This window comes from Aquila chrysaetos, chromosome 15 (assembly GCF_900496995.4).
Source record: "Aquila chrysaetos chrysaetos chromosome 15, bAquChr1.4, whole genome shotgun sequence".
NCBI classification, from domain to species: domain Eukaryota; kingdom Metazoa; phylum Chordata; class Aves; order Accipitriformes; family Accipitridae; genus Aquila; species Aquila chrysaetos.
The window spans coordinates 2,502,383-2,520,435 of NC_044018.1; the positions used below are offsets into that span (position 1 = coordinate 2,502,383).

Here is an 18,053-nt window from a genome sequence, read left to right on the forward strand (position 1 = left end):
AAGCCCGTTGGGAGATGGCTACCCAGCAGGGTCTTATTGTTTCAGCGGTTAGATATCTAAATTCCTGAGGTTGTTTGTGATCCATCCTTCTTGGATCAATATTATCATTTAACTGAAATAAATCCTTACCTCCATCTCTTGTCTCCAGTGTTGGTCCCCTTCATGTTGCATCCCCACAACCTCATCTCTGCCTTGAGGTTTGCTCAGGTAAAACATGCTGTATCTCTTCCAAGATAGGCCTTCCATTCCTCTGTCATGCTATGATTGCACTTTGAGATGTTCAGTTTTAAATTCATCTTTTTTGAATGCAGGAGACCAGGACTGTATGTAGTCCAGGTGAGGTCTTGTGCAAGTATTTTAATGCTTTTCTTTCTGGCTTGGAAATAGCTGGCATCCTCAGCTATATCAGGCTTTGCCTTTTTGGTGGTTTTGTTGCGTTGTGTTGTTTGGTCATACTGACTTAACAGAAAACAATCTTTCTAGCTGATGATCTTTTTGTTGTTGTTCCCAAAGTGTATGACCTTGCATACTGCACTGTTAAATTTCTTTTTAGTTCTTGCCCTTAGGATTGTCTATTACTTTTTATGGTACTCCAATTCACTGTATTGACATGGCTTCTGACTTTGTCATCAGCAGATTTCATTACCATGTTCAGACTTTGTGTCAAGATCATTAAGTGTTTTCGTTCTTAAGATACTCTAGAGATGATACTTGAGGAATATCACTGATAGCCATCTTGCAAGCAATTATTTTAAATTTTCAGCCCAGTTCTTAGTTACATGTCTCCTTTCTACCCTATCTCATAATTATAGTAATCTTTGTCTTTTCCAAAATTATGAATAATTTCCCATCTGTAACTGTATCAAATGCTTTACTGAGGTCCAAAAATTATAAGAATAATTTATTTTTCTAGACATAGGACATACAGTCAACAACTCCTCAGTTGCTTTTAGAGTATTGCTACCAGTACTGTTTAAGTCGTTCCTCCTAAAGAGTCTGTCCCCAGGGAACTTGGCTATTCTGAGCTAGAGCGGCAATGACATTTAAGAGGAAGCACATGGCAAAAAACACGGTTCATGATAGGGAGCACAAATCTAGGAGTAAGGAGCTGTGGATTGATTTCACAGCTCTGCGGCTGGTTTCTTGTGTCCGTATCTTTTAACTTTGCTGTTCTTCTACCTGTAAATTCTTCTAACAATATTAAAGAATAAGATTAAAGAACACAATTTCAGAATACTTTTAAGGGGTTTATCAACTGGTTATAGAAAGTGCTCTTGAAATACAAAGCATGATGGGTGTTTCTTAATGAAGTAATACTTTTGAGTCCTTGGAGCTTACTATTGCCAAGGTAACTACTCACAATCCTATAGGCAAAAAAAATTATAAGAAGTTGGATAATAAACTTAGTTATTTCCTTTCCCCATGGATGGTGAATGGTCATTGAATAATCTGTAGCAAATAAATAAAAAGATGTTGCTGCTGGCAGATTTGAGAAGTAGTACTCTTCAAGGATCCGCAAAACTACCTCATTGCTTAAAACTTTCCTTAAACCTTCTTCTTTGCTATGATGTCTACAAAGAAACTCATGTACCTGGTCTTGGCACCATAGTGGCTTAACCAAATAGCATGCTGGCCTATGTTAATTCATTATTTCTTGTTCTCTTTTGCTTATATCTATCCAGATGGATATAAGGATTGTATTTAGGTTGCAAGGCAGAGAATAGATTGATATTTAAAAAATAAATACCTTTTCCTGCTTTGTGTCTGTACAGCACTTAATACAATAATAGTTCTGGTCCAGATCTTGGAGGTACTAGGCATTAGGAAAAATATATGTAATGAGCCCAAAATCAGAAGCTTTGATCCTGGATAGGTGCTGAATATCCTGCAAGAATTGGCCTTTTCTTGTCTTTTGAGTCCTATGGGATCCTTTCATTAGTCTAATCAATTTTTATTTTCTGAAAATGCAGCAGCAATGGTGGCTGTCTGTGTGCTTCTAAGCTGGGCTGACTCTGGTCCAATACTGCAAATAGAAAAATAAAAACTTGCAGATCTTTGAGGGGAAATGCTAGTGATTATCTTGGAAGTTGTCAGCTCATACTAAGCTTTATCACAAATCTCATGATTGGTATTTTTCCTCTCCTGGAGGCTTAGGACAAAGTGAGACTTTAGGCTTCATAGCCAGAAGGACTATAAAATTTTGAAAAACATGACCTTACTGAGGCTAAACTAATAACAACTTGAGGGACCTTGCTGCTTACACTTGATATTCTGTACGTACATTTTTTGTGATCATCCAGTACTGAACTTCCCATTAAAGCACAATTTTGAGGCAAGGCTAGGCGATTCTTCTAGAAATACCTTACTTTAGATGAGCCAAAAACTGTGTTCTGACTCTGATGAGTTTAATATTTTCTTCAAGAGAGCAGAGAATGATGTTTTGGGTCGAGTAATATAAAATCCCAGTCATACATTTTGCTATTTATTTGTGTTGCCATATAAAGCCTTGGAATTCTCTGTCTCTAATAACCACAGTGTTGGTTACGGTACATATCATTGGAAATGTGGGTCACCAAGCAGCAAAACAGCCCTTACAAGTGGGTGGGCTCTTAATGAAGTGCTGGGGCTGATTTCTGCAGGGTCTCATCACTTCTTGGAGATGTTTCATCCATGGACTGATACGACCCTGCCTTAGCTTTGCCTGCCTTGTGAGAACTAGATAATCAATATACACGCACACACACATGTATATATGCCTATATATATATACACACATATATAATAATAAATAACTCCTCCCCTGTACAAAGTTAAAAAATGTAGATGAGAAGTTTGTTTCACAGTTATCTTCATAAAGGTCTTGTTTATCAATCAGTTAAGTCCAGAGGATTTAATGCGCATAAATATCCCTGTAGTGTGTAGGTCTCAATTTAAATATTGCAAGTAAATAAAGGAGAACAAGAGATACTATTATTCATGCGTAGATGCCTTGTTAGGAAGAGCTTTGAAGGTGCTGTGTGCTCACACCAACTGGTTGTTGAAATATTACAGAACAATTCTCACTTTATCATGTCTTAATGTGTTAGTTACTTGCTGGCTTCAAAAAATTTCCATCTTTTTTTTTCCCCCTTTTATTTTGTGAACAATTTAGTTAACTATGTTGGGTTTGGGAGTCCGCGATACCATTAAGTTTAAGGGTCATCATAAAATTTTAGCCATTGTCTGCTGTCAGTGTCTTCAAGGTGCCTTAAGCAAGAAGTACCTGTGTGTTTCAAAATGCTAAAAACTCCAAATCTTTCTACTCAGAAGAGAGCTGTTGTGTAATTTCAGAAATACTCTTATCACCAAATCCAATTACAAGGAAGAGTAAATCGCCACCTCCGATGTCTTAACTATTCTTTTTTTAATTGTTAATTATCTCGACAGTAGGGTGCTATAGATTAGGAGGCATATATTATCTTTTGCAAGTATGAGGCTTTCAGAGCTATTATCAATTAATTCTGTTTTTAAACAAATTTTAGGATAATATTAATAGCTTGATAGGATTGTGTTGGTGCTTGAGACCACTGTCAAAATACTGAGAAAATGATTTTTAAAAAATTAGAAACTTCATGATGTTCTAGTAGCTTTGAAGGTCATAGTTTTATGCACTCCAGCGCAAGGTGTATTTTTGGTGTTTTAATCTACATTGCAGAGTAGGTTCCTGCTAAGAAACATCAGTAAAATGACTGTCTCAGAGTTTAGGCACTGATTTGTAAAACTGGAATAGAGAGTCAGCTCTATTGTACCAGTTTTTTTAATGTGTACTGAAATGACTATGCAATTTACGTACACAAACACATACTGAGGTGCGAAATAATTATGATTTATATATGTCTGGTGCTCTAAGTGATCTAGTCCTATTGAGATCTCTCCTCCAAATTTGCACTGTCCATGAAAAGAAGTAACAAGAATGAAACATCTCTTACAGAGACTTAAAAACTGTTCTCTCCCTGGACAGAGTATGGCAATACCCTGGGGTTGAAAGCTCAAGCTGGGAATGAGATGCAGATTTTTCAAGAATGAGGCTTTTTAGAGTTTGGTTCCAAAGCTTATTGAAAGTTATGGTAGATTCTGCATTGGATAAAACGCCAAATTTTTATGTTGGGACTGGATATCTCTGCAGGTCAAACAGAAGATCTGGGCTTAATGCCAGAATTGCTGCAAAATCTCTGGTCAGTGTTGTAGAAGAGGTCAAGCTAGAGTCCTACAGTGTTTTTTTCAGTTCTTTAAATCCATACGCCTATGAAAGCCATTCGCTAAATGATAGTGCTATAGGGAAAACAGTAGAGAGCTATAGCAATTGTGTTCATCAGTGTTTTTTCTGGGTTCGGGATTTTTTTTTAAATTTTCCTTTTGACTGGATGGAAGGTCTAGTTGAGCTGATGCTGCAGGAATGCCTAGATTCAAGTTCATCTGCTTGCATCCAGAGAGCTGCTGTTCTCATCCTTGGCTGATCTCAAGTGCAAAAGTGCCTCACCAGATGTTTCCTGTAGCAACTAAACTGCTGGTTACATTTTGCAGTCCTAGGGAAAAGAGAAGATGGTGTCTTCAGTGTAATTCTCAGCTCCATCAGAGTTTATCTGTGGAAAGGATATCTTTGAGCTTTAATTTTGCTGTCTAAAATAGAAATGACTTTACTATATATTGTGGGGTGAACTGTTTAGTTGACACGCATACTGTTATTATAGAATCTGTAGAAATATCAGTAGATAAAATAGATGGTGTCATCTGTTGACCTCGCTGAAACTGGCATTAGTGATATTCTTGGCCAGAATTTACTGGGAAATAAACTAGTCATTACACTTTCTGATGAGATTACGCTTTGAATGTCACTTCTCTGACAGTCTGTCTCATGCCATGCAGAGATAAGATCTCAGGCACAGATGACAGACTAACTTCAGAAATATTTCCATTGATTTGACAGCCTGAATAATAGTTCTGTTAAAAGCCACAAAGACTGAAACAATGACCTCTTGCTGCTGGGTGATACTATGTTGATAAATACACTAATGAGAGATAAAGTAGGTAACTGTATTCGAGTGTTTTATGTAACTTGTCAGTGGAAAGCAGAGGTACGGTTTGGAGGGAAACCAGATAGGGAGCTGAAATTACAGGCAGTCTTATCGAAGACAGAAGAGCAGCTTGCGCTCTCGTGTATTTTGAGACACCAGAGGGTTTGGCAGGGAGCTTAGTCCGCGGTAGCAGCAAGATCTTCTGTTCATCAACAAGGGTCAGATGGGAGCTGGGGAAAAATGGGCAGTTCTTTTTTTCCATATGTCCCTGGGCCGGTCGCCGAGCCCATCACTCAGGCTTTGCTTTTAGCATCAGTTGAAGAGGATGTGTGTGAGCTGCCATTGAAGGAACTGGTCCCAGCTGCGTGTTTCAGCCATCTCCTACCCGCCTCCCTTGGCTGCACAACCACTGCTCTTGGCATGTGTGGAAAGCTGGACCACAGAAGCAGTTGGGCAGAAAACCTTCCTGCAAAAAGGGAATGAAGGAGAGGATAGCACCATTCCTTTCAGTCTGTGCTTAAATTGTGTTAAGCTGGACTGCAGCCTGAGTCTCAGGAAAGACGGTCTTCGGTGGAGGAGTTAGAGCCCCAGCAGGAGTGCTGGGATATTTTGCTCCTGGGTGCTTTCCATATTGATGGGAGCGGGAACCCAGAGACACCAACACAAAGTTAAGCGAGGGAGTGAACTTGCAGCATGTCCACTGTTCTTCAATAAATATCCATCTGCGTATTCTTACCTCCCGTTAATTGCAAGGTAAATTATCCTCCTTTCAGTGAGATTGCCCTGATGTACACATACCTGAATTACCTCACCTTGAGTGTGTGTAATTCTGCTGTAACAGCTGACCTGTAGTGAATTGTTACCCTGAAACGCATTTGAGCCTCTCTACTTTGAATCACTTCCACACTTTGAAGCTTTAACTGTTATGTCATGCTGTAAACTAAGCCTTTCCCCAACCCAGGGTCTTTTGAGCAATTCTGGGGTTTTATCTGTTTGTGTCTGACATGCAGCCCTATGAAAAAGCACCGAACCTGGCTGTCCTTCCGCTGCTCCATAGCTTGGGTCGTTTCAAACACTTCCCTGGCAGCTGCAAAGCTGATACGAAGCAGCAAAACTTCCACTGTGGATTATCAGGAACACTACTGAGGCACTGCTTAATGCATCTGATATCTCAGCCTGGATAACAGAAGCCATACAGCCGAGCAAAAAAAGATTGGCAGCTATTGCAGGAATTCAGATAGGGGCACCTTGGTAAAGAGTGGGGGGAATGCGTTTACTTCCATTACAGAGCCCGGGGCTGAGATGGATTCTCTCTCCGTCATTGTCCTAAGCACATTATCCCTGAAAGAAAGAGGGTTTCTCTGAATCTGCAATTTTTCTAGGCTTCAGTGTTATTGAAATGAAACCGCTTCAAGGATATCTACATTCTTTACCATCATATGGATTCTCATCTCATGTAAATTATTTGGCCACTTTTCATTTTAATCCTCCACTGTCATTTTCTACAAAAGAGATCATTTGGTTTCTTCGTTGAAGGTATTCAGCTGACAGCTGCCCTTTGTCTAGAAAGCGGTGTGCCTTTGCAGGATTTACTTGTGCGTGTTCTTTTTCTTCCTTTTTTTTTTTTTCCTTTTAAGTTCATATTGCTTCATATTTTTCATCTGTAGTTTTCAGGAACTTTTCAGATTGTGAACAGGCTGTGGTTTGTAGCTGTGAAGAGAAATTCAGACATCCCACATTCTTTCCCTGGCCCTTAGCAAGGGTATACCTGGCTGATAATAAACAGAACTGGAGGCAGATTAATTAATTTCCTGCTTGCAAGAAGAACTGTAGTAAAAAAATTCACAGTGTTTTCACAAATTCTACACAAGCAAACCAAAACAGTCAATGGTGAAGTCTTGAATTTTTTTCCCGTGGCTTCCCTGTCTTGCAAACTCAGTTATTCTCGCCTACTTCCCAGAAATGTTGGGAGGCTTTAAATGTTGTGCTTTGTGTCATAGTGTATCACCCACAAGTCCCATTAAGGCCTTGAAATAAGCGATGGGAACAAAATATGATGTGTTGCTAGAGAGTGTATACTGAGAATTTGGAGGGTGAGGATAAAAATCAGCTCTTATGGTTGAGATTGTATGGTTTTGGTTACCTGTAGCTATGAGATCTTTTCCTTTAAGACTGAAAAGTTCCAAGTATAATCTCTTCTCTGATAAAACAAGCTTGCACTCTGTCAAAGGTTAAAAGCACAATATGGTGATAGAGAAGAACTATCAGAAGTTGATGGGAACATACAGTTTTGGGGAGCATGAGTTGAGGGTTGGGCAAGTTTATTAGGCAGTTTGAATGTGGGGGGGAAAGGAGGAGGCAGGTCATTAAGGTGGATAAGGAATAAGCCAGCAGGTGGAAGGAGGGGCAGGTTCTAAAATTACTGTGTCAACTATAGAAACCAAGTTCAACTGCTCCGGTAGTGCCCTTCCAGCTCCCCTCTGGTACCTGCTTAGCTTTGTGATCTCCATGAAAATGTCTTTCTTGCCAGGAGAGCTGCCTGAAAACTCAGATTTTTGGTGTTTTTTCATAAAACCAGGATGAAAAAAAATTCAGATTTTCAAGTGGGAATCACTTTTCTTGTAGAAACTTTTAGACATTTACATTAAAAGATAAGAAATTTGTGTTAGAATTTAAAGAAACTGTTTCAGAATGATAAAAAAGAGTTTTGATCCAATCAAATAAAAATGTTTATAGCTTATTCAGTTGTAAAATATGTTAAGAATTACTGTTTCAGCAGCAAGATTTTTCTAAATCACAAAGAAAACTACCTTGTTTGCCAGAAGACAGGTCTCATTCATTGTCCAGTTCTGAAAGTTAGCTCCATCACAGGGAGATTTCCTGTTATCCCAGAGAATTATAAACTTGAGCCTAGGTTTTGTTATTATTAGAAAATGTGAGCTGCTTTGTTGGAGACAGCAAAAGCATATGGCGGTCAGTGGCTTGCTAAAGGGATAATGTTTAGTTACATGCCAAGAGAAGGATCACTAGTGGCTCTTGTGTTGTTTTTTCTTCATTAATCAATGTCTCAGTTTCTTCCATCAACATAAGAATGGAGAGTTCAAGTATACACTGTTTCTTAATTTTACATCTTTTGGTCATTTCTTCCATAAAGTTAGGCATAGTCTAGCAGTTTTGTGACCACAGATGATCTAGATCCATAATACCGCATGATATCAGGGTTTCATCTTCTGGTTTTAGTACACCACCATGCAGATCCATCAGGTTTTCTAGTTTTATGGGGTTTCTTTCATGGTGTTTGTTCTTGACTTTTGACAAGTATCTATAAACAAAATAATGTTTAGCAAAGGGAGTCCATAAAATAGCGATTATAGCTCCCAAAATTTGCTGAGTTTATTTTTGTACACATAGTGATGACCTGGAGTCCTGATTAGGACTCCAGGTCATACAGTATATTCATGTAAATAATAGTACAGCAGTTTTCAGCTGTGATGTCTTGATGTTCCTTTATCTCATGGCACTTAAAAGAGGAAATGGTTCTGGGCAGAGAGTGGGGTGCTCTGTTTTATAGGTGGGAGGGCTGAGACACTGTCATGAGGCAGTTGGACTGGGATCCTGAACTTCTGCTTCCATCACTGTCTGCTAGAAAAAGCATTTTCTGGTCTGTTTTGCAAGCTCTCCTTGCTCCAAAAAAACCTTTGTACGGAACACGACCCCTTTGAACAGAAATTTGCAAGTTAAGATAGGCACAAATATCACTTCAAAGGCTGTAATAATAGAAAGGATGATATATCTGGAAAAGGAAAGAATATACTTTAAAAAATACCATGCCCAGAGACTGGGCGTGTTGCTGGGAGGGGGAGGAAAAAAAAAGCAAATCTCTTGCTGATAATTCAGGGAGCGTTCCTGCTGGTGGCAGTGCCAGAGTTGACAGTGCTACATACTCAAAGCTTCCCAGAAAATAAGTGTAACCAGGTGTCCTCCTCTTCAGATCTAGTGGCAAAATCTCAGCTTTTTTTTAAGAGTAGGATCAAGCATAGTGGGAATTGCAGTTATGGTCAGTCTCTTTAGATTTACTTTGTAATAGCAACTCAGAGGTCCAGGGAAGAAGTAGCGGATGTTTATGTGTAAATGTGATTGCCTCCAAAGCCCAAATCAGTAGTATAGACGTAGTCTGCCCTTCATTTAGTGAACATGGAGCTATTTCTGTGGTTTCATTTGCTCTCTAAGCTAGCAAATCAAGTGGCAGTACATTAACAGTGCAACTACCTGTGTTAATGTGTGATTTCTCTTAGTCAATGAGTAGCATCTTTGAAATAGGACTCCGTTTGTGGGCATAGCTGCAACTGTAAATAAAACTGTGGACAATGGCGTGAAGAAATAGTACCTAAAATTCAAACTGAATGTTCAGAACTTGTATTTGCAGTGAATTGAAATAAACTGGAAGTGGAATAGTGAGATCTACATTAGTATTACTTACTCAAAAGAAGGTTGGACAGAAACAGTTGCTGTATGGAACAGAATCCAGGTTTCCATAGAAAGTAACTGTGCTGGGGCCAATCCACCGAAGGAGAAATATGACCATGGAAAATAATAATTGCCTAAATATGCTTAAATCTCCTACTACCAAGTGATCTACAATTAAAGGAAATATCTTATTTTCAAATACAGAGCAGCTGTCCAACAGCTGAACCTGCTGCTGATCAAAGTTGATCAAAGAATTCTTAGGATTATATATTATGGACAATCTACAGAAAAAAATGTAGTAGTCCCTGCTTATGGCATGCTTATCAGAGTCCACTGAAGTAAACAGGACTTTTTGTTGTTTTTAATGCAAATCTGATAAGCTCTGTAGAATGTAAATCAGTTCATTAAAATTTGTAAAGCACTTAAATGAAATAAGAGAAAGAACAGTTTAACTTTTATAGGATGTTTACTGCATATAAAGTACAATAAAATCACAATTATTCAGAAAAAAATGCTGTTAAAATATGCTATACTCAATATGTTATTCTGGGGAAGATTTAAAATCTTTAAATTGTGATTTAAAAAAAAAAACTAGTCTGACTCTAGAAATCTTACTATATTACTGTGTAATTTTGTCTGTACAATCTTCATACCATATCTGTCTAAAGTACACAATATTTGTGTGTGTTTGTGCATTATATATATATATATATATATATATATATAAAAAAAGTATATGTGTGTGTGTATTAACCCAGGGATCAAAATAAATATTGAACAGCTCCTTCATTTGTAGGACGCTGCCTAAACTGGGGGTATGTCAGGAAAAAAAATAGGTAAATGATAATAAAGACAGAGGCATGGCCTGTGATGTCTTCCGTCGTGATGCTTCACTTGACAGTCTTAACCTGATATTCGTATCATTGCCTACTTTGTATCTCCTAGAACACTATTCCAAATGCTGAGATAATATTCATTTATCTGAGGTATTTGGGAAGTTTTATCCACTCTATGTGGATATGAGTGCATGCTGATACTACCTTATGCATATGCAGGTTTACATAAAATTTACTGTGTCTGTGTTACCTCTGTAAGAGCGATGTAGAGACTACCAGGAGTGATGCATAAACTAGCAGTTGACACCTTTTAGTGAAGCTGCTTTGGAGCCTTCATGCTCTGATTTCTGAAAAAAATTTTTTTTTTCCTCCCCCCACTTCCCTTGCAGTTACTTCAATGAGAATCAATATCCAGACGAGGCAAAGAGAGAAGAAATTGCCAACGCCTGTAATGCAGTTATACAAAAGCCAGGTGAGGAGCTGATCATGGTGTCCCTTCCAAAGGCAACTGCAATTAGATTTCAACATCTCCTGCTAAATTCAGCAAATCTCATTTTATGGCTATTACTAACAAATGTAGCTCTCTCAACTAGTAGTAGATTTCTTCTTGAGCATTCTATAACTTGTGTTGTTCAGAGCTGCCATACTTGGATGAACATGACAGTCAATGCAATTTTCAAACCTAAATGCCGATGCCTGCAACTTAAATTCCCACCATTTGAGATATGAAGTACAAGTTGTGCATTTGAACATTTCATTTATACAGCTTTGTAAATGGCATTGCTAAGAAAATAAACAAGTCTGAAAGGTTTTCATTCTTTATGTTCAGTTATTTCAAAGTACTTATACAAGCACTCAGTAGTGATCTCAGAATTTTATTACACTCCACAAAAGTGGGTTTTACTGGTTCCTTTTTACAGATGGGAACTCTTAGGTTCACGGACTGAGGCTTGCTGGAGATCATACAGCAGGTCCTCAGAGGAGTAAGGAGCATAGCTTTTCCATTTCTCAGTTTTCCTTACAACTTCTAGACAGGGATCTCATATTAAAATCTGTTTATTAATGGAGGACTTTGCATTTGGGTCAACAAGTTGTATTTTCCCTGCTCCCAGAGAAGTCATACTTGGGAGAAGAGCGTGAATATTCGGTGTAGTATTAGTGAGCCCAGATTAGTGGACACACCTGCCTTTGCTTAGTTTTGCTAACCAAACATTTACATAGTTTTCAGAACTCATATTTTGGGTATATTTAGATTTTATACAACTAGAATAAAAATGAATGCAAAAGAAAGCTAAGGCATGACTCCTGAACATTGGAACCGTCACAGGACAGCACAGAATCATAGAGCAATTTAGGCTGGAAGTGACTTCTGGAGATATCTGGTCAAGCAGAACCAGCTTAGATTAGGTTGCTCAGGGCTTTACCTCATTCAGTTTTGAGTATCTCCAAAACTGGAGGTTTTCCCATCTCTGGGTCCCTGTTCCACAATATTGAGCACTCTCATGGCAAAATACTTTTCCTAATGCCTAGTCAAAATTTCCCTTGTCGCAACTTTTATGTGTTGCCTCTTGTCTTTTCGTTGTGGAATCAGAATGATCTGGTGGGTAGAGCACCAAAGAGGTTATGATTTTATTCCTGACTGTGCTGCTGGTTGATTTAGCAACTTCGAACAAACTGCTTAAATGCTGTGTCTCAGGATCGGTAAAATACTGTGAGTAGTACTGATGCAAAGCATTAGGAACCAGCATAGCTATCTATTTCCAGATTTTTCTTTCTTTCACTTGTCTTATCTCTCCTTACTTATTTAAGTTTGCAGATTGCTGCAATTACATGAATGTTTTGTATGCTGAATAAATAAACTTTGAGAAACAGTCTGAAGCAGGGGAGTCTGATCCCCATGTGACCTGCAGAGGACTGAGAATGCAGCTACATTGAATAGGGTCAGGGCCAGCTGAAGAGGTTTCCATGCTGTCCCTGCAATGCTGAATCCCTCCAGTCTTTCCTCTTTTGTACTGGTGATCAGGAGAAGGGATTGTCTCCTGTAGCTGGCTGGTGGTTGTTGGGATTTTTTTTGCTGGTTTAAGTGTAAAACTCCAATGATCCAGTTTCCAACATCCTCCACTTCTCCCAAAAGATCACGAGTGTCCTGGCACAATGGGGAGGGTGTGATTAGTACCGTGGGAGCACGATAGTGGGTGATGGTGGAGAGGAAGGAAAGCAGATTGGAGGGGAAGCACAGAATTTCTTCATTCATTTTGCTGCTGAAGAAAACACGTCATGGAACTATATCCTCGCGGCACATAGTAAGAGAACTAGCCCAAGGGTATGTGATTTGTGGCAGGGCGGTGAAATGAATTTTAGTTTTTTGAATCTCAGTTTTGTGCTTGAACTAGAAAAGCAGCCCTCTATTCTCCCACAGCTCTGGATTTTGTTGATTGAAGCTGCAAAGAAATTCCTGTATTTCAAATTTTTAAAAAAAGAAGAAAGGCTACTTTGTTTTTAGAAAGATATTTGGCATTTATTGCCATACCATCTGGGCACAGTACTTTGATTCACATAAAATTCACTTTATTCTCAGTTATAATAACTTTTCAGTGCTGTCTGTGTTTCAGGGGTTTATCACATGTGTAAGGGTCTTTTGCCTACCTCTGAAACCCAGTGAGTAACAGTGCTGGTTTGTTGTTTTTTTTTTTTCTCCCTGTTATTTTCATAGGAAAAAAGTTATCAGATTTGGAGCGAGTTACCTCCCTTAAAGTGTACAATTGGTTTGCCAACAGAAGAAAGGAAATCAAGAGAAGAGCCAATATCGGTAATGTATCAGAGAGCCTGCTTTCAAGGTTTAGTACATACACTTGCTCAGGAGAGATGGAAATGACGTAAGACTGTATTAATGAAAATACTAGAGGTTCTGACGTTCTTAATAGAAATGTGGAGCAATTTTTAAAATTAGTCTCTTGCTGTTCCAGATTTTTTCTAAAATATAGGTAGGAATTTAATTTATGGAATTCCATCATCAGTGCAGGAAAATGATGCAGTTAAGAAGTTTTACTGGAAGATCAGTTTTAAAAGCCAAAGTGAGAATTTTGTTGGTGGAAGGAGAATCATGCTTCCCTATGCTCAGGCTCCTTTGGGTATCCAAAATAAAATCTAAAATAAAACTTCAAAATATCTGCATTGGAAATAAGGGAAATTGAGACGAAGGCTAGTTCACAACCTTAGCATGCTGTTTAAATGAAAGGTGGCTGTTGTGAAGAGCTTTTATCTGGTTGCAAGTTTCCTTATGTCTGTGTTCCACTGAAATGTGCTTGTTCTTTCAGCCAAAACCTGGGGGTGTCTTTCTTATTGCCATCCCTGAGACCCCACAGGGATCTAAGAGTGCAGGCGACTTGTTTTACATCTCAGATACAGGCACTAGGACCAAAGGTTCTGCAAGCCAACTGCTTATTCTGGTCATATCTGTGCTCCTTACTGCTTTCCAAGGGCTTGCACAGTGACAAGTGGCTGGAACAAAGTAATAATTTTTCTTGATGATCAGGATAAAACAAAAGTCACTTCAGAGTTAGCCCTGCAGGTTCTTCGCGCGAGTTGCTGATTGTAAGGGAATTAGAAGTGACTCTGAACTTGCTAGAAGTAGACCTTCTTATGTGAATGAACATAAGACATTCTAATGTGAATGAACTAACATTAGTGGCCAGGATTCAACAAACTTCTGCAATGCATGCAAAATTTTATGCCCTTACTTAGATACTATGCAGAATTACGTTTGCAGTACATAGACAGAGATCCATACCTGCCTATTACCAGTATTTTTGCAAATGTCAAATGTTATGCCCTTTTGCCATCTGCTTCTTTTTGCCATATTTATGAATAAGAAAATTTCTTTCTACATCATTTAATGTGTTACTGAAATTTAACCTAAATTTATTTTTCTAAAAATGAAATCTGTCTGTTGAAGGGGTGGGGGGAGCAAAGCAAAGTCAGTCCAAGGTGGGTGGAGTTACAGCTGTATCTGTACTGCATGGGGAAGAGGGTTGGAAGAAGATTAAAAAGACCAAAGGGAGGTTTAGATGCATGGATCCTACTGGAAGATGAAGATATGTGTGTTTTTAAATCCCTTAAGTGCTTTAAAAAATTTCTCCATCTATTTTCAGACACTCCCCGCCCCCCTCAAGTCCTGCCAGTCCAAACTATGTGGGAAGATCTACAGGGAATGCCTTTGCCACTCCAGTGCATTAGAAATTAAGCTAATTTCTAATAGGACTGGCTGGAAAACAAGGATTCTTACTCGCAAACAAGTCTGTTAGTTGGCAGGGAAGGATTTCAGGCAAACCAGTATCTGTACATGTGCTACCTTCCCAAATACTGGAGAGTGAAGAGGAAGAGGCTAAGAACTAACTCTGTTCTTCCAGTTATTCTAACTTCTTGAAAAAAAAAAAGTAGTTACTTTTAATTACTCTAATGCATCAGATAAATTAGGGATCCATTTGCTTTTTTCGAAGAAGCAGCAATCCTGGAGAGCCATGGAATAGATGTACAGAGTCCGGGAGGTCATTCCAACAGTGACGACGTTGATGGCAATGACTACTCAGAGCAGGTAAGCATGGTGAATGAGCCGCGTGGCCCAAAAAGGGAGAATTCACGCGACACATGAAGAGGCCCTCTACCTGTCGCAAAACAGATGTCTCTTGTTTTTGTTTTGCTTTTATGTAATTGTAATGGGGAAGGTGGAAGAGCACAGCTCCCCTGTTTGAATGTGTTGAGCAACCAGTATTCACCCACATGGATTTATTGTCATACAACAGGACACTTGGCAAGTACGCAATGGGGAGGAGGAGGGAAGATGTTCAGAGGGAGGCAGAGAAGCAGAGAAGGTAGAAGAAGACAGGAGGATCTGCTCCAAACAAGCAAGTTACACCATTCACGCCACACGCAATGTATGAAAAATGTTAGGAGAGTGTTAACTCACCTAGTGCACCATGCATAACTTGCGCTCTCCTTACCCCTGGCACCATTCTAGTTATCCCCCCTTCAGAAAGGATGTACAGGTCTTTAACAGCTGCTCCTATATATCAGGCACCAACATGCTTCCCTGCAAAACTAGCCATGTGTGTTCCTCTTGCACCTATTCTTTCTTTGCAAGAAATGTCTCCATTATAGCCTGTGCTACAGCTACTGTGAGTTGCTTATCTGGCACCCAGACAAGTACAGCAGTAAGCCCCTGCCCAGTACACTTTAGAATCCCTTTTGTCAACCTTGCCCAGCAAGATACTGAGCACCCTCCTATAAGGTGCTGAGCTCCCTCTGTTTGTCTGTGGGAGTACCTTTCAGGAGCGTCTCAGGATCCATCCCTAAGACACTGACAGACAAAGGGTGAAGGGTGGGGGGAAAGGATTTGATTAAATAAAGTTTGACATTTATTTGGCCCCGTACCTGTTCTGTATTGTTCTGCGACAGTGTGCCACTATTTGGATTGTTTACATATTATCTGTCTTTTTTTTTTTTCTTTTTGCATTTTAACTCTTGCCTATTCTCTATTTTTCTTGGTTATTTTTAACCCTTGACAGCAACTTCTTTTTTAAATTCTCTAGCAAAAGAATACCCCTTCCCGCACTCTGAGCCCTCACCTACCCTAAAGTTGGTGACCCTTCCTTCACACACCTTCCTGACAGGTATTGCATCCCCTTCCCAATTTTCCTTCAGGTGTCAGTGTTGGCCAAACCCCCCAGGGCTGTGTGTGCTTGGCACCAGTGGACTTAAACAGTTCACTTGGTTCTGATATGAGCTGCGTTCTGTGCTACACCCAACATCTGGGGTGGGCAGATCGCTTTTAATTGACTCGTTTGGGAGAAGTAGGTAGGTCTCCCTCTATAAAGGCTGCTGGTGGAGTGTAATAGCAACTGAGTGTCCTGGAATGAGTCCCTAGCATACTTGGCTGTGGCCCAGTACGACAGATATCTGGCAGAGGCATTCCCAGCCACTCTGCTTCTGATGGGTATTAAGGCCCTTTTTATAGGTCATCACCAGCAGATTTGGTGGAACCAACTTCGCTAGCTCTAGATGATGAGAGGCTGCTCTGTGACTGTTATAAAATATTTTGAAACTGCTGCCGAGCACTGATAATTCCTTGTCTGTCAGATACAGGACCTGAACACTGAAATGAAGTATTATGTAGACTCCCAAACTATGTTTTTCATCTGTGTGTTATCCAAAATACTTTGAAAAGAGAAATAAATTGGTTATTAAAATTTAAAGATCTTTGTTTAGAGTCCTTAAAAATTACATTTCTCAGTAATTTAGCTGGGCTCCTCTGTGAAGTGTGGTTAGGCATTAGCAGCGAAGCTGATTAAATGGCAAGCTCTCCTGATGACCATTTAACATCCCTTAGCTGTTAAAACCATAAATTCTGTTTTCCACAGCAACACTTGAACTCTAGTAAACTTTAAAACACAAAGTTCATCCAAATACTAATGGAAGTGCCTAGAACTCCAGAAGTCAGGACTTTGTATTTCTTACAGTGGTAAAGATTACTGAGAGGCCCTTAGAGTGTGCACACATCACAATATTTGGCTGACATTTGTTGTAAAGGAATGCATTCCTTTAAATAACCTCAGGATTTTACCAAATCCTGGCTTTTCTGTCCCCCTCAGCATTTGCCACCTGTCGTCTTAATTTAAAAATGCATAACATTTTAAATTTCACAAGTTCATCACTTAAAGGCTGTTGGAAGACTGATAAATGTTTATCATTTCCTTTCTGTCAATAATAATAATTTTTAAAAGTTGTGAGATCGTGGTGTGGTAACTATTAGTACCCCATTTTAAAGAGGGGAAAACACCATGATTTTGCCTGAAGTTCCAGAAGAATTTATTTGACAGCTGGAATTAGAGTCTGGGTATTGCTGGTTCCCTTTCTTATTGTTGAAAACCAGGCCCTCTTTCTGATGTAGACTGAGAAACATGCTCAATTCACTACAAAATTCATGCTAGAATTGTCAGACTTTTAGGTCCGCTATTGTATGGCCATTATGCACCTGTAGAAGGAGCCCCCGAAATCATTGCACTGTTTTCTTAACAGTCTAGGAGGTTTTCAGCATCTTTTTCCCTATTACTGTGTGAATTCAATGTCTTCACAGGATACTGGCTCAGACCAAGGGTTAGTCTAGGTATGTATCCTGTTTCTGAGTGAGGTCAATAGTAGAATTTAAAGAAAAAGTATTTTTAAAGAATATATAGAATGATTTTATTATAGTAGCTTCCAGCTTCTGGATGTCAGTAGTTTTGAGAGGCTTCCTGAGCCAGGCAGTGTATCCACTTTCTGTTTTGATACATTTCTAGTAGACTAATTTTCCCTGAAGTTGTCTAACGCTGCCTTTTAAAGCCATTTTAACTTTAATCTGATCTAAAAATCAGTGAATCCTAAAACTGAACTGTGATAAGTGAAGCAGTGCTTCCTATTGCTGCTTTGGAATATATTATCATTCCAGTGAGTGCCCTTGCTTACTAGATCACAAGAAACCATGAACAATTGTTCTCTATTTTACTAATTATCTGTAATAAACATTTACCATATCAACCATCAGCCATTTCTTTTTCAAACTGAAGAACCTGAGTCTATTTAGCCTCTCCTCGTAAGGAAGCCACCCCATGCCTCTCTTCCCCCTGGGCTACCGTTCTCTCTACCTTTTCTAGTTCTATTG

General features: G+C 39.2%; 1 protein-coding gene across 15 annotated transcripts in view; it reads left to right on the forward strand.

Annotated features, from left to right (window-relative positions):
* HMBOX1 (homeobox containing 1) overlaps window positions 1-18,053 on the forward strand; it is a 126,831-nt gene that overhangs the window by 91,406 nt on the left and 17,372 nt on the right. For 2 of the 15 annotated variants that reach the window (XM_030037273.2, XM_041128776.1), the window contains 4 exons: window positions 10,747-10,829; window positions 13,071-13,166; window positions 14,860-14,951; window positions 15,160-15,261. In XM_030037273.2, the coding sequence (XP_029893133.1) occupies window positions 10,747-10,829; window positions 13,071-13,166; window positions 14,860-14,951; window positions 15,160-15,261 (373 nt within the window). Of the gene's footprint in view, window positions 1-10,746; window positions 10,830-13,070; window positions 13,167-14,856; window positions 14,952-15,159; window positions 15,292-15,945; window positions 16,027-18,053 lie in introns of all 15 variants that reach the window. The other 13 variants (XM_041128777.1, XM_030037268.2, XM_030037279.2 and 10 more) reach the window with 12 other exon arrangements.